At 54.3% G+C, this 25,580-nt stretch overlaps 1 protein-coding gene across 5 annotated transcripts; it reads right to left on the reverse strand.

Annotated features, from left to right (window-relative positions):
* Positions 1–1,378: 1,378 nt before the first annotated feature.
* RRBP1 (ribosome binding protein 1) lies at positions 1,379–24,618 on the reverse strand. 5 transcript variants are annotated; one of them, XM_086878911.1, is made up of 24 exons: positions 24,482–24,594; positions 18,356–19,057; positions 15,399–15,547; positions 15,075–15,197; positions 14,143–14,295; positions 13,552–13,670; positions 12,617–12,770; positions 10,768–10,906; positions 10,247–10,434; positions 10,058–10,095; positions 8,802–8,892; positions 8,111–8,203; positions 7,674–7,766; positions 7,494–7,574; positions 7,305–7,394; positions 6,776–6,868; positions 5,788–5,859; positions 5,512–5,607; positions 4,966–5,049; positions 4,296–4,385; positions 3,379–3,462; positions 2,805–2,903; positions 2,210–2,353; positions 1,386–1,930 (listed from the first exon to the last, which is right to left on the reverse strand). In XM_086878911.1, the coding sequence occupies exons 2-24, from the start codon at positions 19,035–19,037 to the stop codon at positions 1,892–1,894; spliced, it is 2,994 nt and encodes a 997-aa protein (XP_086735037.1). In that variant the 5' UTR covers positions 19,038–19,057; positions 24,482–24,594; the 3' UTR covers positions 1,386–1,891. The 5 variants fall into 5 exon arrangements, with proteins under 5 accessions (XP_086735032.1, XP_086735034.1, XP_086735033.1 ...); XM_086878906.1 differs by lacking the exon at positions 4,296–4,385 and having other exon boundaries at positions 1,379–1,930; positions 24,482–24,618; XM_086878908.1 differs by lacking the exons at positions 2,210–2,353; positions 4,296–4,385 and having other exon boundaries at positions 1,379–1,930; positions 24,482–24,611.
* Between the last annotated feature and the right edge of the window lie 962 nt (positions 24,619–25,580).

Raw genomic sequence — 25,580 nt, forward strand, 5'->3', positions numbered from 1 at the left:
TCTGCTGTCTGCACAGGAGCGCACAACAAAGGAAAGAATTGTTGCAAAAACAAAAAACTGCAAAACCAGAGGAACTGCATCACTTCCCGGCACCTGCAGCTGCGGGGCCCTTCCTCTCTGTGGCTCCTGGGGATGAGAGCCACCCTGCCACGCTCAAAAGCTCCCTCCAGCCTGTGGCTTGGGTGGGGGTTTTGTGCAATCCTAATACAGTGCAGGCATTCCCTCACTTCTGGGGAGCTTCAATCCTACAGGTCAGGCATGCTGGGCTGGGGCAAGTGACAGTGCTGACAGGCTGAGGTCGCCAGCGGGCCTTGATTCATGAATTCCTCTACATGTGCCACAAAGTCCAGGATGATAAACCACAGGCTAATCCTGGCTGTGGGGCAGAGGTCTGCTTCCTGAGTTTGTCCCTCGAGGATGGGGAGAGCAGCCCTATCTGCCACCTGTGCTGGGACAGGGAGTGGGGGGACTCACACAAGGGTGGGGGCAGGGTTGGCTCTCAGCTCCCCATTTGCTTTGCTCTTTTTCTTACCTGGTCCCAGCTGAGTCACACACAGTCCTCCCCCACCTTCATCATGGCCCCAAAAGCCACAGTGCTGAGGGAGGGACAGGATGTCCCAGTCCTGTGGAGTCTCTGGTGTGCAGTACAGGGGTTGGTCACACACTGGCCTTCCCCAGGAACAAAATGGAAGCAGGTCTGCCCCTCATCCTCCATCCTGGCCTTGGCTCTTTGCACACACTGGAGGGACCAAGGGGCCTTTTCCTCCCCTCTCTCAAACCCTGCTGATGTCAGCACTGGGCTCAGCAGCTTTATTGTAGGGAGAAAGGCACCAAGCTGTCACATGGCCTCTGCTATTTCCTAAGAAACCAGCTTGAAAATATAAAGGGGGAAAAAAAAAAGAACAATAAAAGAACCATTAAAGAAAAGAAAAAAGGGGGGAAAAGAAAAAAAGCAAAGCAACAAGGGAGAGCAGAGGGCTGGAGAGCCTGACAGTAACCAAGGGCCACCACAGAGCACCCACAGGGACAGAGTACAGGGGAGCACTGGGGTTTAAAGCAAGCAGGAGTAATGGTCCCTGTCCCACCATGCCCCTACTGCATTGGCAAAATGTCAGTCCCTCTGCCAAACCCCACACAGGCAGCCCAGCCCTGGACCATCAGTGGGAAAACAGTGGGAAGGATTTGTGTCTGTCCTTTACTTGTAATGGATCGAAACCAGGGGATGGCTTCTGTGACGCAGCCAGCAAAAGGGGGAATAAAGAATATGCTCCTGGCCAAAGCAGAGTCCTTCTTTAGTGACACCAAAGTGCTACCTGGCTTGCAAACTTAAAAAACCCAACACAAACAAACTTGTAAGAAAAATAAAGCAAGGACAAGCTCTCTTCACTGCGTCATTTTAATTGCATCAACACCCAGAAATACACATGCCAAGAGCCACCCATCCAAGAGAGCATCCTTCCATGGTGGGTCTTACTTTCACACTCCTTTCACTCAAAAATAAAAAGAAAAAAAGAAAATAAAAGAAAAAAAGGAAAAAATATATAATTATAATTGCACTGGTTGATGTACACAGTCTTCCCTTTTCACACATTGGTGGGTTCTGCTGGAACAGGAGGGTGAAGCCCCAGTGCGTGGCCACAGCAGCTCCCCAGGAAACCGAAGAGTTGTACAAAAAAGTAAGAAGATTTTTCTTACAAACTGCAGTGTTTATTGGTTGGTTTTTTGGTTGGATTTTTTTTTTTTGTATGTTTTCTTGTAAGTTTCAAAACTAGGTTTTGGGTCACTAATGGCTTGTATCTTTTATCTACAGTAAATTTAGCATAAATTTTTATCTTTAGGAATGTGTAAGGCATTTTGGTAAGTTAACTGTAAGGTCCAGGGTGAAGACTTGTCAAACTGAAGTCCCTTCCTTTGAACTGTCCTCTTTCCCCTGGAGAACAAAAAAAGAAGTGTGTTACTCTGTTTGGCCTCACCCTTATTCTCATGGCAGCTCAAGGCCCAAAGCATTTCACAAATGGGCCATGTCCTGCCTGTGGGGCAGGGAGGACCTTGACCACCATCTCATGTGGTCTCAGGATTTCCCAAAAGCCACCCAAACTGTTTCTGGCAGCAAGGACCACTGTGCCTGCACTACTGAACTCCTGCCTGCTGCACACTGCCCCAGGGCCTCCACCAGCATCAAGGGGAGGGACATGGCCACCACCAGTACCGTTTCCTGAAGCTGTTCTTTCAACTTCTTCACCATTTCTCTCTCTTTGGACAGTTGGTCCTGGGTAACCTTCAGTAGCTCCTGTAGTTTGGTGGCTGCCTGGCCCAGGTCCTTTGTTAATTTTTTTTCTTTTTCAAGTCTTTCCTACATAGCAGTCAAAAGAAGGCACCTGCCTGAGCCTCCCTTTGCCACCTGGTGACCTTCACCCCTTCACAACACCTCAGGCCCCCTCAGGACTGCATCAAGCTGTCTCAACGACCACAGGCCAGGGGAACACCCAGTTCCCACCTCAACAGGGACAACAGGCACCCCCCAAAGCTCTCCCTGGCTCCCTGGAGATGCCCTGGGCTAGGTGTGGATGGTTTCCCAATGCATGAAAAGCCCAGCCTGTGAGTGTTTGCTCAGGACATCACACTGATCTCATCCTGCAGGGATGCAGTGGCTGCGGCCCTGTTGTCAGCTAGCCACAGCAGAGCTCTCAGCCCTCTCCTGCAGGGTAACCAATGGGCCTTGCTCCCCAGTCCTCAGAAATGACAAATCATACCCGTAGTCCTGCTCAGACCTGACTTTCACTGTTGTGGCACAGCCAACTCACCTTGAGATGCTGGGTCTCCTCCTTGTCTGAAGCTGCTGCATGTTCAGCCAGTCTCAGCTTTTCCAGCTCTGCCTGCAAGCTGCATGCTAAGCTCTGGGCCTGGAAAGGGACACTCAGTAAGGGCAGAAGCCAACAGTGCTGGCATCTCCCACACATCTGCTCCAGCCATCCCCGAGTGCCGGCTGGGTGTGTCCTGCTGAAGAGCTGGGTGGTACTGACACACAAGGCATTGCTTGTGCTGATCCAGCTTCCACCAGGGAGATGGCATTTCCTGCTTGGAGCAGCAGGAAACCCAGCTAAAGCCCATAACCCTCAAAGGAAAAAGCTGGCACAAGACATGGGGGGACTGGGAGAGCTGAGTTTGAGGGGCCAGTGATGCCACATGGCTTTAGCACAGCTGCTGTAAGAAGTCCTTTAGACGCAGGAGGGAACGTCTCACAGTGATGCCTGAGGTGTGGACAGTGATGGGGAAAAGCCTTCAGATTAATTCTTCAAATTATTTCTTGGGCTTCATTAGCAGCTAAGAACCCAGGAAGGCTTTGCAAACCCTGGTATCCTCCTCCCCCACACCCACCTCCTCCAGCTCCCGTGCCAGCTTTTGCCGCAGCATTTGCTCCTTCTCTGCCAGCGTTTCGTTCTGCTCCAGCTGGGTTTTCAACTGTGTTGAGAAGAGGGGAAAACACCCAGAAATAAAATTTTAAAAAGACTCAAGAAATGAGCTAGCAGGGACATCGCCAAAACACCTGGGCTGGACAGAAGAAATAAGAACAGCTTTCCCCATGGCACCAAAGGGCAGTAGGTACCAGCATGCCCCCTCTCCTGGGGATTCCTGATGGCGAGCCTGGGGCCTGGCTTAGCACTGCCCAATTTTGCTTGCTCCTCAGCACCAGCTGGGATGTGGGATGAGAGGCATCCCATAGAGAAAGATGTGTCTGGCAGGCCCCCATAACCCATCCACAGTTAACAGGATTAAAGGAGAAAGAGCCCTGCCACTGGTGAGAGGTGTCAGCCTGGAAGGGAACAGCTGCTGCTAATGCCCTCAGCCCAGCTCCAGCAAGATTTATGAAACCTCTGTAATCCTCATCCTCCCTGGCTGGGAAGGGATCTGGGCACAGCTCTGTCAGGGTGTAGTCCCCTTCCTCTGAGGAGACTCTGACCCTACAGGGCAGTGTCACACGGCAGTGCTGGCCCACAGGCTCGCTGCATGTCCTGCCTGTGTCCCCCAAAGCTTGCCAGCCTGATGCCAGGACAGGGGCTCCCAAGGGGAACAGTCTGGTGAAAGCCACCTGCTTTGTTCCCCAAGGGAACAGGACACGTGGTTAATGGGGGGTGCTGGGCTGGCTCCCCCCAGCACAGGCTGGGGCACAACACAGCTGTGGCAGCCCTGAGCAGGGTCGTGTGCAGTTCTCCATGCAGTGAGAGACGGTGACACAGGACATGGAACATGGTTAAGGGTCAGAGCATCCCCAGGAATGGTCTCGGCACCCTAACCTTGAGGGGTGCAGGCTCACTTGGCTCAGCCTGTAACCCCACTACTTCCTCCTGTACATGGCTCTTCACCTCACTCAGCTGCTGCCTGACCTGGGGGATGAGCAGCAAGCCTGGCTCAGTGACACATCCCTGTGCCACAGCCTTCACACAAACCCCAGGAGCCTACAGATAAAGCCTGACACTTTTTGGCTTGCACACAAGCTGGAATGCTTGGAAAGCCAGCTCAGTTTCTGCTAGAGCAGGACAGTGGTATCTAACCTGGGCAGCTGGAGGTTCAGCAGCTCTCACAGGTGCAGAGCACACACTCCTACCTCATCTGCTCAGAGGGGAGGGAGGGAGGGATACCCAAATGCCCCAGGGATGATGTTGTGGTGACAAGTATCCACTGATGGGGCAGCTGTTTTTGCTGCTACACACCAGCTTGAGAAGCCTTGCTGCTCTCCCTTCCTTCCCAGCCCCATCACAGGAGGAAAGACAGGCAAACAAAAATCTCCTCCTGGGTCCCAGCAATCGCCTCTGAACGTGTGGTCCCCAGCAGCACCAGGTCTGCCCATGCAATGGCTGTGCCCTCCTGCCCTCCCTCAGCCCACAGGAAGGGTGTTGGCCCCACAGCTGCTCTGCAAACCAGCCCCAAGGACCCAGCAGGGCAAGTCCCAGGGTCCCTCCTTACCAGAGCCAGCTCCTTGCTCTGCTTCTGTGTTTCAGTCTTTGCTGCCTCCAGCTGCTCCTGGGACTCTGACAAGAGCTGCCTCAACTGCCAAGGAGGAAAAGAAAGGGAAAAAAACAAAAAAAAAACCCTACTTTTATGCACTTGGCTTTGGAACTCTTTGGCCCAAAGAAGATTTTTTATGATGCAATATCTTCCCAAAGAGGTCAGGGTGTCAGCACATGCTGACCTGCCTGCTGATGCCTGCTCAAGCAGAGACAGCCATGGGACAGGTCTGTCTCACCTGAGCCACAGAGACCACACAGGCCAGCCAGGAGCAGGGCACAGCACTTCCATTGAGATCTCCCTGACCCATCACCTTGCCCATGACTCTTGCCTTTAGGAGTCTACAACCCAGACTGGAGTAACCATCTCCATCTGTTTTCTCCTCCTTTGCAAAGCCACAGATCCCTGGGGCACTTCCCAGATGCCCAGGGCACTTCTCAAATCCTCAAAACGTGCATGGGTGCAGAGTCAGGGTTAGAAGAAGGCAGCAGCCTCCACACTTACAGCTCCAACTTCTTTTGTGTAGTTCTGGCGCTCGGAGCTGGCTGTCTCCAAGTGATTTTCCAGTTGTGTTTCCAGAAGAGAGGTGTATTCCTTTAGCTGCATGAAAAGAGAAGAAAGCAGGAGGGGCTTGATTGAGGTCAAACACATCCCAAACATCCTATGGTTAAAGTCTGCCCTCCCCAAGGCAAGTCAGGAGATGGGGCCTGACTCAACCCAAGCACAGCGTGTGCTTCTCTGGCACCCATGCAGAGACCTCCCCTCCCCACAAAACCTCACCTGATCTGTGCTCTGCAGATCTGCTTTCAACTTCTCCACCATGCCTTCCAGGGATTTCAGCTGCAGGTGTGACTGAAGCAGAAATGATCAGAGAAGGATACTGAGCACCTTTAGCTCAATCAAAAACTTGCTGCTGTTTGACTCCCACCTTTCCCACTTTATCCTGTACCCATCAGGAACAGGTCTGACACCCAAGGGGAGCTCCACAGAGGAGCTCTCCTTCCCAGGGAGGACAGGTCTAACACACACAGGCCATAAATGGTGGAGCAAGGCAACAGCTCTTGCCTGCAGCGTTTCAGGTGGCTGCAGTCAAGTTTCAACACTCGAGAAACCAGCACCAGACTCAGCACAAGCTTCCTGCTGAAAGCACTTTTTGGTTTGGAAGCAGCAATTTTCCAGTGAGGTGGCAGGGACTTCATTACTGAGAGAGGCCAAGCTGCCAGAAAAAACACTTAAACCCAGGCTGGTTTTTGAAGAGGACTCTGCAGATGCTGAAGTTTTTGGAAAGGAGGGATTCACCTCCTCTCCACCAAGAGGCAGGATTGCTCTGGGAGCTGCTCTAGGCACCAGACGTTCTTCCCATCACGAACACCACCAGTGGCCACGTCACCCTGTGCAATCCTACACCAGCCCTCAGCAGTGCTGGTGCTGCAGGAGCCAACAGTGGGCTGAGAAATCAAACATCTCTTGTACAACAGCTTCCTCCACCTCCCTGCAGTCCCAGTTAACTCCAAAACCCCATGTGACGGATGGGGAGCAGCCAGACCATGGAAAATAGTTCAATTTCAGTTCTGCATTCAAGAGGAAGAATTCTACATGAGGTGGGCTTTTTGTCAGCTGGCTTGGTGACAGGAGGGGTAGATTTGGGGAGAAAAGGAAGTTCCTGTGTCTCAGTGTTCACAGCTGGCAGGAACACTGAGGGCCACCAACCAATTCATTGCAAACAGATCCCCTTCTCCTGGAAGTGTCCAGGAGCACCAACACGCACCTTTTGGAGCTCCTCTTCAGAGGCTGTCAGCTTTGCCTTCCACACCTGCTCCTCTTCCTCCACGCTCTTCTGCAGGTTTCGCAGCATCCCTTCCTGTGGGCAAAGCCTCAGCTGAGCCCAAACCTCCTCCAGCCCCACACAGCTGAGCACTGTAAGGGCTGGAAGCTTTGGCATACTCAAAGCCTCTCCAAGGATTTGGGCCAGACCACAGGTGACAGAATTAGAAACAGGTGGGGCTGGGGGCTCCTAATCCCTATTCTGCCTCAACCAACCCAGTCATCAGAGCCTTGCTGTGTCTCATTCCATCACCACCAGCAAGGTTTCCAACACATTTAGGCTGAAGAAGAGCTCTAGAAATTCACCTTTATCCTGTTCCTCTGTCTCACTGACAAATACTCTACCACAGGGCAGTGCCTCAACACACCACGGGATGCCCACCCTGAGCTCATGGGCAGCCTGGGCTGACAGGAGACCTCTCCAGAGGGATTTCCAGTGGGAAGTCAATACGGTGCAAAGGGCAGGAGCTTACTGTCTCTGCGAGGATCGTTCTGTACTGCTCACATTCTGCTTGTAAAGTGCTTTGTGCTTCCTCTGCCTCTTTTAATTTAAGAGCTGAATCCTAAAAGGAGAGGTAAGGGAAAGAGAGAGAGAGATGAGAAGTAGAAACATGTGACCCTCCAGCACACCCTCGCCCCTCCACTTTCCAGCCTTCACTTACTGGTGGCTCTGTTGTGATCATCTGCTGCTTTAGCACACCCACAGTCTTCTCCTTGAACTCCTGTAGCCACGTGTCATAATCCTGAGTTTGGAAAAAAGAGAACAAGGAAGAAGGAGGATGCTTAGACATCTCTCCACATGTGGAGGAGGCTCTGGGGGGGTCTGAGGAAGCCTGTCCCACCTGCTCTGAGGACAAGGTGACTCCGGGGAGGGCAGAGAGGAGCGTCTGCTTGGTTCGTGTCTGGAGCGCGTCCAGCTGCTGGGCCAGCTCTTCCTGAAAGAGGGACAAACTGCAATGGATGGAGGCCTTGGGCACCTGCTGGCCAGCCTGACAACACTGGTCCTGCTTTTCTGTGCCTACAGGGCTGGGGAAACCAACCAACACAGCAAACTGCTGGTGCTGGGAACCACAAAAACATCACTTCCAGTTCAACTATCTCCCTGGTTCCCCAACCATGACCAGTACCAGCACTGCCCTCAAGAAAAATTTTGGAGAAGCTTGCAGAAGATTTGGGCCAGCACTGTTCCTAAGCAGGCAGGCAGCCCAGGGCAGGCCTCCCTAGTGGTTTGGGGAAGCTGAATGTTTCCCTTCCAACACCAGGGAAATGCCAGGCTCACCTTTGCTTTAGTAGCAGCAAGCAGTTTCTCCTCACACGCCTTCTCCACCGTGGTCAGTGCTTCCATTGCCTTCCAGTTCTTTTTCCGAAGGTCCTGTGGAGACCACACAGGGAAGGCAATAAGCCACAAGCCATGCCAAGGGCCACCAAGCTACTTGCTGGCACTGCAGGGGATTTCAAAGCCTCTGCTCAGGGAACTGAGTTTGGTCAGGAGTGTTCCATCCCATGCCCACACTCATTCCTTTCTCCTGTATCTTCCCGGTGGCTCCACACACCCCCACTGCTCTGGCAGTGCCCTGGATGGGGCAGGAGCTCCAGAAGTATGTTCAGGATGCCTGCTGGGGACACAGGCCAAGTGCAGGGATGCAAGGTGGCCTCCACACAAGTGACACAACATTACAGTAGGGGGATGAGGAGCAGGAAGGTGTGAAGGAGCCTTCTCAGAGATTGCCTTGGCCCTACCAGTGTAGGATCTCTCTGGCTTAGCAGGTCCTAAACCTTCAGAGAGAACAAGGGACAGCCATGTCACCTCAGGCAGCCCACCAGCTCCAGCTGCACAGCCTGCCAGGGGTATTCCTGCTCTCTGGCAGACGAGGCAATGCCTCCAGGGCTCTGTGGGGCTGGAAGAGCCTCTGGCCACACCCTGGAGCCATCAGAAGGTGACCACGATGGGTTGTCCGTCACTCACTTACGTCGTTTTTCACCTTCTGTTGCTCCACTGCCTCCCGAAGCTGTGTGGCTTCCCTTTCCAAGGCTGAGAGCTGGTTTGTCTTCTCCTGGAGTCTGGAAGGGCAGGATGCAGGAGTGAGCCTGAGCAGTCACCTCCCTCACGGGCAGCAAGCTCCCGAGACGGAGACCACAGCCCTTCCTATCCTGGTCTGCTCTGGGATCTACACACAGCAGGAGGAAGAGGGAGCAGGACTAAAAACCACAGCCATGGCAATACTGGAGTGGGATCTAGTTTTTCTACCCCCTTACCAGCAATAAAAAGCAATCAAGTAACTGGCTGGCTGTACACACACAAAAAGAGGAAGAAGCAACCTGACGCAAAGGCCAGGAATTCTGGCTTGCACAGCTGGGACTGCTCCTGTTTGTGGCTCATTAGGCTGAGAGAGCCCACAGCTCTGTATTTTGGAAGTATCATCCCACAATCTTGAGCAACTCTAAATCAGGGCTGCCAAGTAGACAGCAGAAAGCTGCAGGTTCCCTCCACACCCTCAGATCCCCCTGAAGGGACTCTCAGCTTGGGCAAACCAAGGTTCAGGCCCTTGACAAGAACTACACAAGTCTCTTGGGGTCTCAGGACAACTCAACAGCTGTTTTCCTTTAGAGGGATGCTGGATGCAACAGAGGGTTGCTGGCAACGAGGGCATCTGAGAAATCTTCCCCCCCATGCAGAGTCTGGTCCTTCTTGGAGGTGCCCAGCACATGGACAAGGAACAACAGGCAGGACTCATGACAAGGGAACTCCAGTTAAACACCAGGAAACCTTTCTGTGCTGGGAGGTGGGGGAAGAGGTTATCAAACGCTGGAACAGGGACCCAGAGTGGTGGTGAATCTCCATCCCTGGAGATACCTGGAAACATTTTAAAAAAACCTTCCTCTGGTTGGCCCAGCCTTGAGCAGGGACTTGGACCAGAGACATCCCAGACCCAGCACCAGCACCAGCAGAACCTCCTGTTCTGCAGGAGTGGTCAGACTCCATGTGCCTGCCAGCAGTTCGGTTTTACTTCAGAATGGACTGGCTGATATACGGGGCCAGAAACAGAGCAAATTAGCATTTTAAACAGCACTGCTGGCCAGGATTGACCTTCACTTCCCAGCTGGGCAGCCCCAAGCCTGCCTGGAAGGCAGGAAGCCCTCAGCCACAGGTTCAGGGATCGAGGAAGCCTGGGACACATGGACAGGAAGCTGGAGATGCCACTGCAAGATGTGCACCTGGACCCACCTTGACTGCAACTGCTTCATTTCTGCTTCATTGGCTGCCTGGAAGAGAGAAAGCACTTTGATTACCTGCCCCAGGCATGTGATACAGCTCAGCCCTTTCTGTGGCATCCCAGAGCAAAGATAACTCAGGGACTGTGTACACAGGGTCACCCACTCCCCTCCTCCCACCCCAATTAAACCAGCACACAACCTGCAGGTCTCTGTCTTTTTCTGCCTCCCGCATCTGGCCTGCCTCCAGCAGGGCTTCGATGGACTTGATCCTCTCCAGGAGCTTTGTATTCTCTGAGCTGGCATCCTGCAGTTTCCCTTTCACACTGTCCAACTCCAGCAGCTTACTTTTAACCTCTGCCTCGGAGCTCAGCAGCTTGCCCTGCAGTTCTGTTGGAGGGAAGGGTGACAAACACTTCAGTGCAGGTGCAAACAAACCTGGAGACTCCCCATCCTGCTCTGTCCACACAGGACCTTAGCCAAAGAAGCCTTGGCCATGGATGCACTGAGGAGGCAAAGGGCAGGCAGGGATGCAGGACAGCACAGGAGAGAGGCAGTGGAGTAACATCCTGGGACAGAACCACGGACCAGCCCCTGCCTTGCTCACACCAACACCAGGCAGCCTAACTCATCCCTGGATCTACTTCCCCAGCTGGCTCCTCCAAGCTCTTAAAGTCTGCAGTCTGCCCTACAGCCCTCCCCATGCTGATCCCAGTTCCTCACCAGCAATGCTCTGCTGCTGCCCTTTGGTCTTCTCTGCATCTGCCAACAGGCTCTTGTAGCTGCTTTGGGTTTTGCGGAGCTCGTCGCTGACCTCATCCAGCCTCTTCTGCAGCATCACCTCTGCCTCCCGTTGGTAAGCCTGCATGGCAGGAAGAGAAGGTTTCCTGCAGCGTGACAGACACCCCAGCCAGTTTGAAGCAAAGCCTCACGTGCCACATAATCTTATTTTTAAGCTGTGTTTTGGTGGATTAAAGTCATCCTCCCACCAGGCTCCCCCTGAGCACGAAGCACCCTGCCTTGTGCTCACATTTTATCCCGTGCCAGCCCTCACATTGGGAAGGAGACAATACCCAAATGTCTCGGTCCTGGGCCAATTCCATGGCCAACCTCCCCTCTGGAGAGCTCTGAGAAACCTCTTAGAGCCCTGGTTCAAACCACCCCAGCCCAGCAGGAAGAGGTGCTGGCACAAGGCTTTGCAGAACAGAGACACCCAACCACGTTTCCACAAGTGGAGGAATTTTCTGTGCCGTTTCAGCCAGGGAATACTTTTTATTTTCCACCACAGAAAGCAGCAAGGAACAGGCCTGGCCAGGGCAGGCATTTTGAGGGGGAAGGCAAAGGAGGAGGAGGAGTAATTGCAGTTTTACAGGTAAAAGTCGCATCCTTGCAGAGGGAGAAAAATTGTTTTGCATGGCTGGGACAGGAAAAGGTAAACTAGAAGACCTATCTCTGTCCAAGGGATACTTTCAGCACCACCAGGAAAGCAGGTCTGCTCTGGTTTTTGAGGATTTGACTCAATATCCTCAGCTCAGGGCTCCAGGTGTTACTGTGGAACATATTCTCCCTAGCACCTTAAGCACACCCCTGACTTTAGAGTATTCCAGCTATTGTGATTTATTTAATGAGCATTAAAGTGTGCAGCAAGTTAACAGCCTTGGAGTTCTCCCAAAAGTATGTCTAGGAGCTCCTGCTTTGAGCCAGGGAAGCAAGCTCCTGCCCTCACACCAGCTGTCTGCTCACATCACACTCCTTGCTCCTCACCTGCAAAAGCAGCAGGAGCCAAATGCAGCCCACCCAAAAGAGAGACACATCCTCAAGCACACAAAAAAATTCAGAGCAAGGATTTGGAAGGTCCCTTGCTCTAGGAACTCCTCTACAAAACTATTTTGGCAGATAAAGGTCTCCTCCACCACAGCCCCTTCTTGAAGAGGCCAAAGCAATCCAGAGAACACAGCAGATTCCTGAAGGACATCCCTCACTTTGTCTGCTACACCAGGATTAATGCTCCCAGCACAGAGCTTAGCAACATCCCAGAAGGATCCCAGCAGGAGCACTGTCAGCATCCCAAGAAGATGTTCCTGCCTGTGTGAGTACAGCCTGCCTGCCAGCAACAGACCTCTGGGTGCTCAGAGCCTCTGCTTGGGAGGTGTCCTTTCAACACCCCTAAAAACCCCAAACCCAGCCACTCCCTACTGGCAACCAAAAAAGCCACAAGCTCCATCTCCTGCACCAGGGAGAGAGAGCAACAAGCTTAAAACCATCTGAGTTTGAGAGAGAGAGAGAGAGAGAGAGAGAGAGAGAGAGAGAGAGAGATTTAGCACCTGCAGAGGAATGGCTTCAACCAGGGCATCCTGCTCCCTGGGCTCTGATGGTGATGCTACACAAGGGGCACAGGGAATGTGACAAGCTAATGGAAGGGAGAGCAATTAGGAAGCCTGCCAGGCAGCTTCCTTCCCAGACAGGGACATTCATCTCCCTCCTAGCCCTTCCCATGGCCAAGTGCATGCATCCCCTGCCATTTAGCCACCCATCTCTGCAAGGGGAGAGGCTTTCCCGGCGCCTGCCTGACCTGCAGCTGCTCGATTCGCTTCTCCAAAGCCGCTGCTTTGATCTCCCAGCTCTTCCTCTGCTGCTCCTCTTGCTGCAACACCTCTGACTTCTCAGACAGCTCTTTCATCAGCTTGTTGCACTCCTGCCTCAACTTGGCCAGCTCAGCATTTTGCCTGCAGCAACAGAAGCAAGGTTACTTCAGCCCACAGAACAGCCAAGCCTCTCTGGTGTTGGTTGGGGGGAAACACATCCTCCTGTGGGCCTGATACAGGACTTGAAATGGTGAACTTTGTTTGCCTGTTTCTAGGACACTCCTGGTCCTTCAGGGAGGGGATGGAAAGAGCCAACAAAACACTTTGAAAAAGTCCTGTTTCAGTCACAGGAGACATTCCTTTCTCATGAAGTAGAGGACACATGGCTCTGTGTTCCCAGACACAAGAGGAAGCACTACAACAGCTGGAGTCCACTCTGTAATTATTTGCCTGCTGTTAATCACCAGTCATTTCAGACTGTGCATAAAAAGGAGTGTGAAATTCTTCCACCTAGCTCCTATTTGTTCTGCACACACTGGGCTGGGCTCTGTTCTCTGCAGCATCACTCCCATCAAAGAGCCAGCTGCACGTCTTCTCAAGTTTGAAACTATGAGCTCCCCTAGGGGGGGAAAACCACCACAGTACCTCTGATCCCCTCTCCCTCCTCCACTGCCTGTTGGTTCTGGCATCAGCACAGGTGATCCTAAGGGAGAGAGGGATTCCCTGCCCTTTCACTTGGGAAGAACATCCTTGTTTCTCCTGGTGCACCCCCAGAAGCCATTTGGCAAGCTCTTCCTTCCCCATTCCCTCCTCTTCCTCCAGATGTTTGGGGTGTCTGTAGAAGTACCTTTGGGAAAGGGGGTGGCCAAGCCAAGGTCTGCCAGAGGGCAGCCCCAGGCTCTGCCCCTCCTCCCAGCCTTACTTGCTTTCCATCTGGCTGGTAGCCTGGTTGAGGGCATCCCTCAGGATGGAGTTCTCCTGCTGCAGGCGAGCCAGCTGCGTGTTGGGACCGTTCTCCAGCTGTTCCTGCAGAGTTCGGATCTAGAGGAGCCCAAGAGGGGTTAATGCCACCACCAGCCCTTTTGCTGCCCCTGTCTAAGCCCAGGATGAGCAGGAGTGTCTGGGGAGTGTCTGCTGATGATGACAGCTCTCAGGGGTGTGACATCCCAGGAAGATGCTCCAACGTGGCTCTTCTCCAAAGAGGTTTGGAGGGGACTTAGAGGGGTTGGGGAGGTATTTGGGGAGTTTAGGGGGCAGCAAGTGGGTCTTAGAAGGGTGTAGGGGACCTGAAGGGGTTTGGGAGAGATTTTGGGGGAGTTTAAGAGGTATTTAGGGGGGCCTTAAAGGGGTTTGGGGGGGAACTTGGGCACCCAGGAGCACCGCAGGGTCTCACCCCTCCCCAAGGCTCTCGCCCCCTCCTGCAGCTCAGCCTTCTCCAGAAGGTCACACATCTGCCACCAGCAGCCAGCTGGCAGAGGAAGGAGGCAGGTGCAGAGCACAGCCTGGGGCTCACCTTGCCCTGGAGCTGCTGGGTCTCGCTGACATGGTCCTGGTAGCTGGCCTGCATCCGTGCCTGCACCGCCACAATCTCCCGCTCGCGGGCCAGCAGCTGCTCCTTCAGCTTGCCCTCCATGGCCACCGCCTTGGCCCGCTCAGCTGACAGCTCCTTCCAGGAAAGGAGGCCCCCAGTTAGTCCTCAGAGCACATGTTTCCCCATTTTAAGAGGATGTGGCCTCCTAGCTCAGCAGACTACAAAGTTTAGCCCTTTCATTGCTGCCCCCATGCCCAGGTACATTTAGCACTTACATTTCCTCCTGCATTTTGTTTTGGGCTCTGTGGCCACTGGATGCCACTGTTGTTCCATGTTGGGCCAGCTAAGAGAAAGGAGTAAGACAGCCTGGAATTTTATTTTCCTCTTCCAGGATAAATAACATCACACAACGTTTGGGGAAAAGCAGAAAAAATTAAGCAGATGGACTTGACAGCCTCAAGTTCAGCATGGCGGGGATCTGTTCCACCTCCAACACCCAAAAAGAGGTGGAGGCAGGGGGCTGAGTCAGGGAAGGGCACTGTAAATAGGATCAGGTTCCTTCCTTATAAAGGCATCATCTCATCTCAGGGGAGCTGAAATGAGGAAGGATTTGCTTTTCTTCCTGAAGGAGAAGCTGCAGTCTCTTACAGAAAGGGTTTTCCCCTGCTTTTCCCATGGCTGTCAATGGGCACTAGCCTGTGGCTCTTTGGGCTGGCACCTCCCCAAACTGGAGCAGGCCCAAGTGAGGAGGGTAGAGGGGGATCTCCTCCCCCTTTTGGGAAGAAAACAGCCAACAGGTGAAGGGGTCCCAAGAGCCCCAACAGGGGGTGAGATGTGGGGAGCAGGAGGCACATGGAGAGCCACCATGAGCAGAGGCCACACCAGGGGTGCCAGGAGGGCCACACAGGGCTTACCTTGCTCAGCTCCCGCAGTTTGTTCCTGGCAGCAGCTGCATCCTCCTGCTCGGCAGAGAGCTGCTTCTCCTTCTCCTCCAGCTGGCGTTTCAGGACAGCAACGGGGTCACCCTTCTGCGTGGCCTGCCAGCATGGGGTGGCACATCAGGGGGGACCCTCAGGCCCATCCCCTCCACCCCACACACACGATATCCCGCCCTCTGCTCCAGGGGAAAATTCAGCTCCGTTCTCCAAGACACCCTCAGGGCCAGCCTGCCTGAAGATGGGGTGCCTTCCCTCCCCTTGCACTTCCTGAGGCTCAGCAGAGCCCTGGCAGAGCCCTACCGTGTGCCAGGTGTCCTGGATGATCCCTGCTTTCTCCGTCAGGATCTCGATGAGCTGCTGGGCCTCCCCCTCACTGAACACCATGCTGCTGACTGTGGACACCAGAGTCTTGTAGGGCAGGTACAGGGCCCCATCCGAATCCGTAGGTGCTAGGGAGGACAGAGCAGGGATTGGGACTTCTGGGGACAGCAGCAGAAATACTGTATCTTCTCAGCTGGCTCCAACCCCACAGCTGCCATCCCAAACCATCATCCACACAGATTTCCAGAGCCGCAGTTGGTACCTCTCCGAATGAGAACAGCAGGAAAAGTGCTGGAGATGACACCACACACGTGCTCCTTGGGTCAGCTGCCAGCTCTGCCTGCTCAACAACCGGTCCCAGCACCTGCCATCACGCTCTACCAAAGTGAGGGATTCTCAGCAGGAGCTGGGACAGCTTTGCCAATGCCAGGGGGCTCAGACATTTCGGGCATCAGAAGCGGGACCACACCAAAATACAACCTTGCTGAAAGACATCACCCCACATGGCAGTGCTGGTGACAGCAAGGTCATCTCCCACCTTTCACCAGCCAAATTTGTTCCAGCTCTTTGCTAAGGGAGCAACATGACTCCAACCCTTCCCCTGCTAACCTGGAAAAGCCAGGGAGCACCAGGGACCATGATGCTGTTGTAGGACCTCAGTGCATGTGGTCACGATACACAGAGGGTGGCAGGCAGTGGTTTAGGGGTTCCTGCATCTATCTATGGCCCAGTGGGCTCATTTTCCTAGAAAATCACAGAAGGAAAAGCAGTTTGGAGTCCAGTAGCTCCAGAGCCCCTTAAGTCATTAACACCAGAGTCTCTTGAATACAAAGCTTTGGATGCCCCAAGCAGCAAGGTTCAAAGGAGGAGGAGGAGGTGCTGCAGCTGCTGGAGCAGAGATTCTCCTCTAGAGAATGGACCCCATGCTGGAACAGGTTCCTTCAGAACAGGTTCCTCCCAAAGAACTGCAGCCCATGGAAGGCCCCAGAGTGGAGCAGGGGAAAGGTGTGAGGAGGAAAGAGCTGCAGAGAGTGGTTGTAACAAACTGACCACAGTCCCCATCCTCCAGCACCACTCAGGGATGGGGGGTAGAGCAGTCAGGAGGGAAGGAGTGAAGCTGAGCCTGGGAATAAGGGCGGGGAGGAAGGCGTTGTTTCAATTTCTAAAAAAATCTCTGTTTCTCATCTATTTTAATGGGGAATAAATTAGTTTTCCCCAGGTGGAGTCTGTTTGGCCAGTGACAGTAACTGCTAAGTGATCTCTGGTAGATCCATTTGGGATGGCAGTGCCAAGCCCTGGCAGCAGCCGAGTCTGTGTCCGCAGCCACGGCCCTTCCCAGCAGCACAGCCAGGGCAGCTCCACCCCCGTGTGCAGCCAGGGCCCCAGGCTTGGCTCACCCTGGACTCATGCTGGCAACTGCAGGGCTGCAGGACAGCACATGGCATCATCCCCTGGCTCAGTCCTGCTGAGTGCAGGGACACACCAAGCGGAATTCCGCCCTTCTCCAGGTGGAGTTGTGGCAGAAAAACACCCCGAGGCATTCCTGTCAGTTTTGCCATCTGTTTCAGTGCTGTGGACATGTTCTTGAACACTTTGAACACCCATTTTTATCTGCCACAGAATAATTTGCTCCTTTGCATTTGAGGAGGAGAGACCACAGCTGCTCAAAACACATTGGGCAAACTGCAGATGGCTTCAGGGCACAAATCCTACCAAGAGATTTCCCTTGCAAAATCCCACAGGAGCAGCTAAGACATCACTCTTTGCTTTCAGGACATGCAGGATTGGCCCATCATACCCAAGGGAATTTAAGTTTGGAGCACCCAAAAACCTCCCAGCCTAACAAATGCTAAAAGTTCATCTCCCAGCCACATTCCCTCAGCTGTTACAGCTTGGATTTAGGGCCATGCTTTTCACACGGGTGCACACAACAAACCAGTCACCTCCACTTTCCCCAGCACCACCCCTGCAGTGCCCTGCAGGAGCAGCTTCTCCAATCGTTCCAAACCCCATCCCCGTCTGGAGATGGCCTCCAGTAAAATCCTTCCCTCAGAAGGGCAGATTCAAGGAGTTTAACCCATCCTTGAAGCCCAGCAGCTGCAAACGCCCTGCTGAGTGGCAGGCCCTCTTCCAAAACATGGGTGTGGAAACTGCCAGGCTGCACAGCAGGTCTGGATGTGCTGCAGAAGGGCAGTAAGAAGGGTTGTCTTTTAGTTAGGTGGGTTGGGGATATTTTAGGTAAAGAAAGAAAGAAATGCACATCACATGACATCTTTGAGAACACCTGAGAGATTTCTCCCACGTGTCTACATGGGAACCCTCACACAGGTCTGAAAGCACTCACATTTTTAGTGCCTGTAATTATCACTTAACCAAAAATAAATCCCAAACTGCTCCCACTGGTACAATGAGAGGCAAGAATCCAGCCAGAAAGCTGATTTTCCCCTCCCTACACCTTTTAATACTCTGCAGAGTTCAGGACCACCTGATCTCTTCCGCCTCTTGAGTCAATCAAGCGAGGCATGACTGATGATGGGCAAGTTTTCCCTTCAGTGTGGGAGACCCAAAATCACTTCCCTCTAATTACTCTGTGATCAATCACCTGCAGTATAAAACTCCATCAAACCTCTCTGCCTGAAGAATCCTTTGTCACCTCCACCAAAGGAGGAGGAAAGGCTAGAAGTGACCCAGCTGCACACAGAAGTGTGGGAGAGCTCCTCTGCACTTTTAACAGTCAGGGTTCTATGGGGAAAACACCTCATCCAGGCTTCCCACCCAGATGTGCAGCTCTCCCTCTCCCAGGACAGGGACATGCACCACTCATTCATTCCCATGTGCAGATCCCACAGCACAACAGCAAATCCCAGAGGAACCTGTAACTCTCCAACGCCCGTGTGCTGGACCAAAGGGATATAGACAGAGGCATTTGGCCTTACCTGGCTCGCTCTTCTTCTTGGATGCAGCCTTTTTCTTGGCAGGTCCATCATGCTTCTGATCCTCCTGGGCTGGAAGAGCCTCGGTTTTCTTGAGGGTGACAGAGCTGATGACCGGAGCACTTTGCTGAGTGCCAACTGGGGGCACTGCCACAACAGGAACCTCCTTAGGGGCCACCTCCCGCACGGGAGAACTTTTGGGGACGCTGACCGGGGGTGGAGCCAACACCGGGCTAGGAGCAGGCTCTACCTTTGCCACCTTCTTCTCTTTCTTCCTCTTCTCCTTAGGTGATGGAACAGGTTTCTCCTTTTCCTGGGGGACAACTGCCACCGCTGCAATTGGAGTCTCAATTGTCACAGGCTCAGGCACCACAGTGGGCTCAGGAACCACCTCCTTGGGAGGGTCCGTCACTTCCTGAGTAAGCTGCTGCTCTGGGATCTTCCCATTCGGTTTCTCTTCCTTTTTCTTCGCTTTTCCTTTTTTCTCAACTGCTTTCTCCTTCTTCTTTTTCTCTAATTTCTGCTGCTGGGCCTTCTCAAGCTCCTTGCGTTGCTTGGCCAAGGCTTCCTCGTAAGACGTCTCCTTCATGGAGAAGGTGGACACCAGGAAGATGCCGATGGCCGAGATCACCATGAAGCCTCCAAAGACCATAACACCCAGCGTCTGAGGGTCGTACACATCCATCCTGCCTCACTCCTCTGTGCCTGCAAGACACCAGGGCAACAGTTAGGGGCAGGAGGGGAGGAAAGAAATGCAATGGCTTTTCTGAGCAGTATCTTCACGTGGGCATCCGTGTCTTCCCATGGCACCATGCACTGGGAAGAGGAACACTCCACATTCACAGGGCTCAGGCTGACCTGCCTGCACACCCACAAATTTGAGCTCCTCTGCTACAGTGCCCATGCACAGAGGTCCAGTTGTACCTCAGTGACTCAATTTCGTCTCCAGAAGAACCAAAGAGAAGGAATTTATAAACAGGGATGCAATCAAGAGACAGCCACAATCCTCATTCTATGTCCAGTGGGGTGGTTCTGTATGACCCTAAGCCATACCTGCAGCAGTAAGACAGATTTCCAGACTGCTGGGAGCAGGTTGGCCAAAATCTGGGCTTTCCCTGGAGCACCTGGCTTTTTCACTGCACCCAGATGCATATCCATGTGTCATCTCTGGAATAAAGTATCCCCCTGGGAGGAGAAACCTTTGCAGCAGCCCTTCCCTCTTCCCTTTGCCAGCTGTACACTGCTGAGCAGCAGCAGAGACCACACTGCCTGCTCTGAGGTCTGGCAAGCAGGGTTCAGCCACACCTGGGGAGAGATGCTATCTCCACTCCTCTTAATGGCTATTTGAACCCATCCTGGTTTCAAAGCAAATTTCTGCTGGCCCATCCACCAGGGCATCACTTCCACATGGCTCTGAGGTGGCTGACAATCCCCCAGATGCTGGTGTCAGGCAGTAAATCTGGGAAGGGACACTTTCCAGGAGTTGCCATGGCTGTGGTTCTTCATCATTGTTAATCAGAACAGAACAAGCAAAATGCAGAAAGTCCTCAGCTACCAGGAGTTCTCATCCCCACACTTAACTGTTGACATTATCAAATTTCCTCTTTAAGGGGTTGTGGGTTGAGGAGGGAGGGGCTGGAAGGGGAGGAGGCAAAAATAAGAATAAAACTAAGGATATCAGCATCTTTTTCAAAACTCAGTGCTTGCAGGGAGACACCTCAGAGGCCCTTTCTTTGTAAGAGCTGGAGCAGCAAACTTCGATCTGCAGCACAAAGCTACTCGAGGTGGGGACAGTACAGTGAAAACTCATCTCCGGCACCCAAGCAGGGGCTGCAGAGCTGGGAGGAGCTGCAAATCTCCCACTGGAGACACTCAATCTGCCTGGGAAGGGATGTTCTGAGCAGCAGCCCAGCTCTCCCTGCCCACCTCTCCAGGCACCCCAGGTAAAGCAGCAGAGAGAGAAGCTGGCAGGCAGGAGGGCTCTCCATGCCAGCTGGAACCAGCCAGCCCTGTCAGGGCCAATTTTCTACCCCAGGGCACGGCTGGAGATCCCAGCTGATACTACAGGCATCACTTACTACTATTTCACATCTACCCTGGCCATTTTGCACTTAAATGCCCTCATCCCACTCTATCCCAGCACAGCTGGTGCCAAGTCATTGCCTCCTGACTAGGGAGCATTGCTTTGGGATGGTCCCAACCGGGACAGACAGATAATTCCTAACCCACAGGGTGAAAAGGACTGGAATTCCTCTCCCTGTCAGTAAGTAAAAAGTAGGGGTGGAGAACACATACCCATGATCTTATGCTGGGTTTAAGGCTACACCAAAGCACCCAGGAGCTGTTTTAGGGCCAGAACAAGGTGACCTACATGCCTCACCCAGCAACCCCAACATAGTTGTAGAAATAAGACCTTCTTGACCTCACAGCACCACAGCTTCAAATCTAGATAAAAATCTGCTGCTCCAGCTTGGGGCAAGGGCATCCCCAAGTGCTGACAAATGCACTCCAACCCCAGCAGCTGGTACTGCCACCCTCAAAAGCCCACCGATGGAGCCCACCAGGAGGGGATGGCAATGGGGGTAGAAATCCCGGTCTCCACTCCGGAGGATGGATGAGAGGACAGAGACAGGGGTGGTGAGCTGGGTGAGATGGCAGTGCTGGATGTGGCATCACAGCACCAGAGCTGTGTGCCTACCCCACACCTCACCCCACAGGACTGTCCCCCCAGAAGCCCCTCCAGAGCCCCCATACCCTCTCTCCCTTGCAGAGAGCCTCACCCAGCCCCACTGGCTGCAGTAAAAGCCGCCTGTACCTTGCCTCCTGCTCTAAAGCCAGGGTGAGATAAGGATGTAAATGAGCACTAAAGTCCTTCCCAGCAAAACAAAAGCAATATAGGAACAAAGCAGCTGAGAGCACTGAGGAGCTGTGGACCTGCAGAAGAGCCATGGCAGCTGCCAGAGCTCCTCCTGAAAGCAGCCAAGATGCTCAGAGAGGCCATCCAAGCTCCCACTGCTCGACCAGGGGAGCCCCACGCTGCTCCCAAGGACAGATGTGCCCGCAGAAAACCCACAGGCAGGAGTGAGAGGAGCCAGCCAGGAAGCAATCACTGCCAGCAGAGCTCTCATGGCAAACCTTGGTCCTGTCCCAAGGCTCGTGCCCCGCAGCCCCGGTGCTGACTCCGAGGAGCGAGTTCTACCTGTAGGGTTCCTCCTGTGGTCGGGACTTGGCACGACCAGCCCAACAACTTGTTCAGGGAAGAGCCCATCTCTCCAGCACTGCAGAGACAGCCACACACACTTAAACCAAGCCAGGCTAGCCTTGCCATTTGGGGGATAAGGAAAAGTCTTCCTACAGAAACTTCCTGGTGCAGAGATGCCAGAAGCATTTGTCCCGCGGTGTTAGCACCCAGGAGAGAAGCTCTGCTTTGACATTTCCTGACCTTGCCACCTTTGCCCTTCCAAGGGCTGGAAGTTTGCTCTGGATTTGCACAGCAAGACACCATCCCCCTCACAAGCACATGTGTCCTTTGGCAGGAAAGCCCTCCATGCTTCCCACCTGGAAAATATCTTAGCGAGGACATGGCAGAACAGGGCACCAAAGGTAGTCTCACACTGACAGCCACGCTTTGCAGAGGCCCAAAAACTTCAGGATCCTCCCTTCTGTAGCTTCTGGTGCTCCACGGGACATCACTCCTACGATGGCATTTTTCCATCTGCTTGGGAGAGGGTCGTGTGCCCAAGAGGTGGGTGGACACCAGCAGTTATCAGAATCCATGCTCAAAACACTGAGTTCATATCCAACACTGGATTGCACATTGACTTCCATGAAGTTTGTGGAGCATCCTCCACTCCTCTCCCAGCCAAAACAGCAGAAATCATCTAATACTTCCATACACAAAGTCCTTCCCCAAAACAGCTTGTCCAGATAAAGCTTTCCCCCACCTTCAGAACAGGAATAAGATGGACAACTGGTATTTCACTTGGCCTTCTCACATAAAGGAGCTGGCTGAAATGCTGTGCTCTGACTCTTCCACTCCTGAGGCTTTTTCTTGTTATCCATCAAGCTTCCCAAAATCCCAGATAACAGCCCAAGAGACCTGAACTCCCTCACCTCCCTGCACACGCAGCCACCCCTGTCTGACCTGAGCAAAAGTCCAACTCGCCCTAAGGAAGCAGAACCAGAAAAGCACTCAGCCTTGCTGGTTTTTCAGCACTAAACAATTTCCAGGATGAACCAACCCACAGACACATGACATGACAGCACCAGGGCCGTGCTCTGTGTCTTGTGGTCACATTTGTCACTGACAGCTGTGTCAAAAACCAGGCTGGAACCGTGCCACCTGCTCAGCCTGTCCTCCCTTTTGTGACCACACATGAAATCCATGGGAATTCAGCCTCTTTAAGACCCAGCCCTCCACCAACCCTGGTTTAAATCACCCAGGCCACACAACAGGCAGGCAGGGGCAATGGAAGAGTCAGCTTGTGCAGTAACTACAGAAACCTTACTTCTTTCCACAGCCAAAGGAAAATATGTTATCTCCTCCTGGTGTCGACAGGTGCTGCAGACAGGAAAAGATGCTCTTTGCAAGCAGGACACTGTCCCCCCTGCAATCCAAGGCTTCCACTTTGCCATAGTGTGAAGGTGGCATCTCAGTTTACAGCAATGCAGGAGGGGTGAGGAGGGGTCAGAGGGCAGAGAGAGAACTGGGTTCACACAGATGGGCTCTGCATAACCCACAGCAATGCCTGCCTGTGATGCACCTGCAGCATCCCTTCCTCTACATATCCCAGCAGCTTAAAAAAAGGAGGGAAAGGGCATGGATGAGGGAACTGGGAGGCCTGATCCTGTGAACAGCACAGCAGCCCAGCAGCAGGAGAAAGCAACAGCACTGCCAGCAGATAAAAACAAACACCAGATACTCCTGGAGTTTTTCTCTCCGCCCTGTTGCAATAGAGAGAGACAAAAATTAAAAACAAACGAGAAAAGCCTGCACGCCTTGAGCAGATCCTGCCCACATTGCCAGCAGCCTCTGTTTAAATACATTTTCTGTGTAAGTGGCTGTGCATTTCCAGCCTCCCAGCAGCATGTCCTACTCTACGCAGCAACTCCAGATCAGCCCATCATTAACTGTTATAGCTCGACTTAATTGAACGTGTCTTAGTGCTCCATTAGCTCTGGCAGCAGCAGCCAGCTGGCTTGTGCTTGCCAGCAGCGCTGCCAGCTCCCTTCCTGAGCCCAGGAGTGAGAAAACAGGCAGAAAATACATGTGTACATAGGAGAAGAGTGTAACAGCACCACAGCACAGCTGCAGCTTGACTAAACTCTGCAGTGGCTATTAAAAATCTTCTCTCCCCTCCCTGGTCCCAAGAGGCACTTGGATGCCGGTCCTCACCAGCTCCTCCCTGGGGCTCACATCCCAGGTAGCCCCGACTCCTTCCAGTTATTTCCCGCTGGTGCGGGGCTTCGACGAAGGTGAGAGCAGGCATTCCAAGCGCGGACACTCCTGCATCCCGCTCAGCCACGTGTGCAGCACACGCTCTTCCGCTGGACCGCTTCCCTGGCAGGGCGAGGAGCGGGGCAGAGCCGCGGCAAGGCTGCTGCTGTCCCGGCTGGAGAGAGCCGCGCTGGGCGGGGGCGTCCCCGCTGCTGGGCTCCATGTCTCCGTCTGAAATCCCCGCGCTGCCGGGGGGCTCCGGCCGCCAGCAGAGTTTTGTCGGGGGGGGTGCTTAGTTAAGGGATAAAAGGGGACAAGGGACAGCGGCCCGAGCGGCGGGGCCGTCTGTAAGCGCGGTTAATCAGATTAGTAATTGTCATCCGGCCGGCGCTGGGGCAGGACGGCGGCGCTGGGGGCCGGGGGCAGCGCGGGGCCCGGACCTCGCCCTGCCCGCACACGCCGCCATTCCGCGCTCGGGGCCATTCATCCGCCCGGCCCCCGCCTCACGGAGCCCGCCCCGGGCCGGCACCGCCGCCGCTGCCCGCGGGGCTCGGCTCCGCGCCCGGCGCTCCCAGCCCGCTCCCGGCGAGCCGAGAGCCGGGGGCAGCGCGGGGGGATCGCGGAAGAGCTGCCCGGGGAAGGGGCCGGGGGAAGGAAGGACGGAAGGAAGGGCCGCCGCCGCCCCTACCCACCCGTGCCGGGTCGCGGTCCCTCCTCGCCGCCGCGGCCGTGTGGAGTCGTGGCACTTTCCGCCGCTGTCTCGCCGGGCTCGGCCGCCGCGTCCCGCCCCGCCCCGTGGCGTCCCGCCCGCCGCTCCGCTCCGCGCCGCGGGGCCCACTCAGCGCCGCGGCCCGGCCGGGCCGGGCGGGGCGGCGGCCGGGCCCTCCCCGCGGGGGAACCGGCCGTCCCCCCGCTGTCCCCCCGCTGTCCCTGAGTGCCGCCGCAGCGCCCGGGGCAGCCCCGAGGAGCTCTGTCCCCGGGCCGAGCTGCCCGGGATCGCTGTGTGCCGGCCGTGGCTGCCCGCCGGCCTCGCCAGGGGTGTCAGCGTCGGGCCTGGGGCGCCGCGGCGAGAGGCTGGGTGAGGGGTCCCTCCATGCTGGGGACTCTCCTCAAGGGCTGGGTGTGAGCACCAGGGAGCAGATCCGAAAGTTGCCGAGCCCCTGCGGGAGCCTTTTCTCAGGGTTTGCAAACGTTGGGCGGTGGAACAGCGCTGGACCGGTCCATCACCCAGCAGCTTGCGGGTCCCGGGACAGGGAGAAACCCGGGGCCGCGATGGCCAGTGCCACGCAGGACGGTGGCTCTCCTCTTGGCACACGCCTTCTGTGTGTCTTCTGGCCTGGTTGTGACCTCCCATGGCAAGATTTATCTATCGAGTGCCTGCTCACACCAGAGGGAGTTTTCTATCTGGAAGTGGGTCAGAAGGGACTCCCTTCATGTCAGAGCCACCTGCTAGGCTGAGCCATTGGACAAGAGCCAGAGCATCTTCAGGAGGTGCTGCACCTTGCCAGCCTGTAACAAGAACATGAGAACCACCTCAGCCCCATCTCCCCAGGAGCATGTGTCCAAAACCAACCAACACCCCGGCACCCAACCAGGCGGGAGTGTGAGGGTTGGCAAAAAGGGCTGGTCTGACAGCAGAGGTTTGCTGCCTACTCTGTAACACACAGGTGGCATTGGCTGCACTTTTTATCCCAAAACAGACAAAATGTCTGGTCTTGCGTGGGAATATGTCTCCCATGCCTCCACACCTTCAGCCAAGCTCAGAGTCATCTCTTTCCCTACCCTGCAGTC

Source organism: Cyanistes caeruleus, chromosome 2 (assembly GCF_971803275.1).
Source record: "Cyanistes caeruleus chromosome 2, bCyaCae1.hap1.1, whole genome shotgun sequence".
Taxonomy (NCBI): Eukaryota; Metazoa; Chordata; class Aves; order Passeriformes; family Paridae; genus Cyanistes; species Cyanistes caeruleus.

Excerpts from the sequence above, each read along its gene's own strand:
- RRBP1 (XM_086878911.1), bottom strand. The coding sequence starts at position 19,037 with ATGGATGTGTACGACCCTCAGACGCTGGGTGTTATGGTCTTTGGAGGC. Across the intron at positions 5,608-5,787 it reads ATCTGCAGAGCACAGATCAG|CTAAAGGAATACACCTCTCT; the intron begins GTGAGGTTTTGT and ends CTTTTCATGCAG. Across the intron at positions 2,904-3,378 it reads TGGCACGGGAGCTGGAGGAG|GCCCAGAGCTTAGCATGCAG; the intron begins GTGGGTGTGGGG and ends GTCCCTTTCCAG.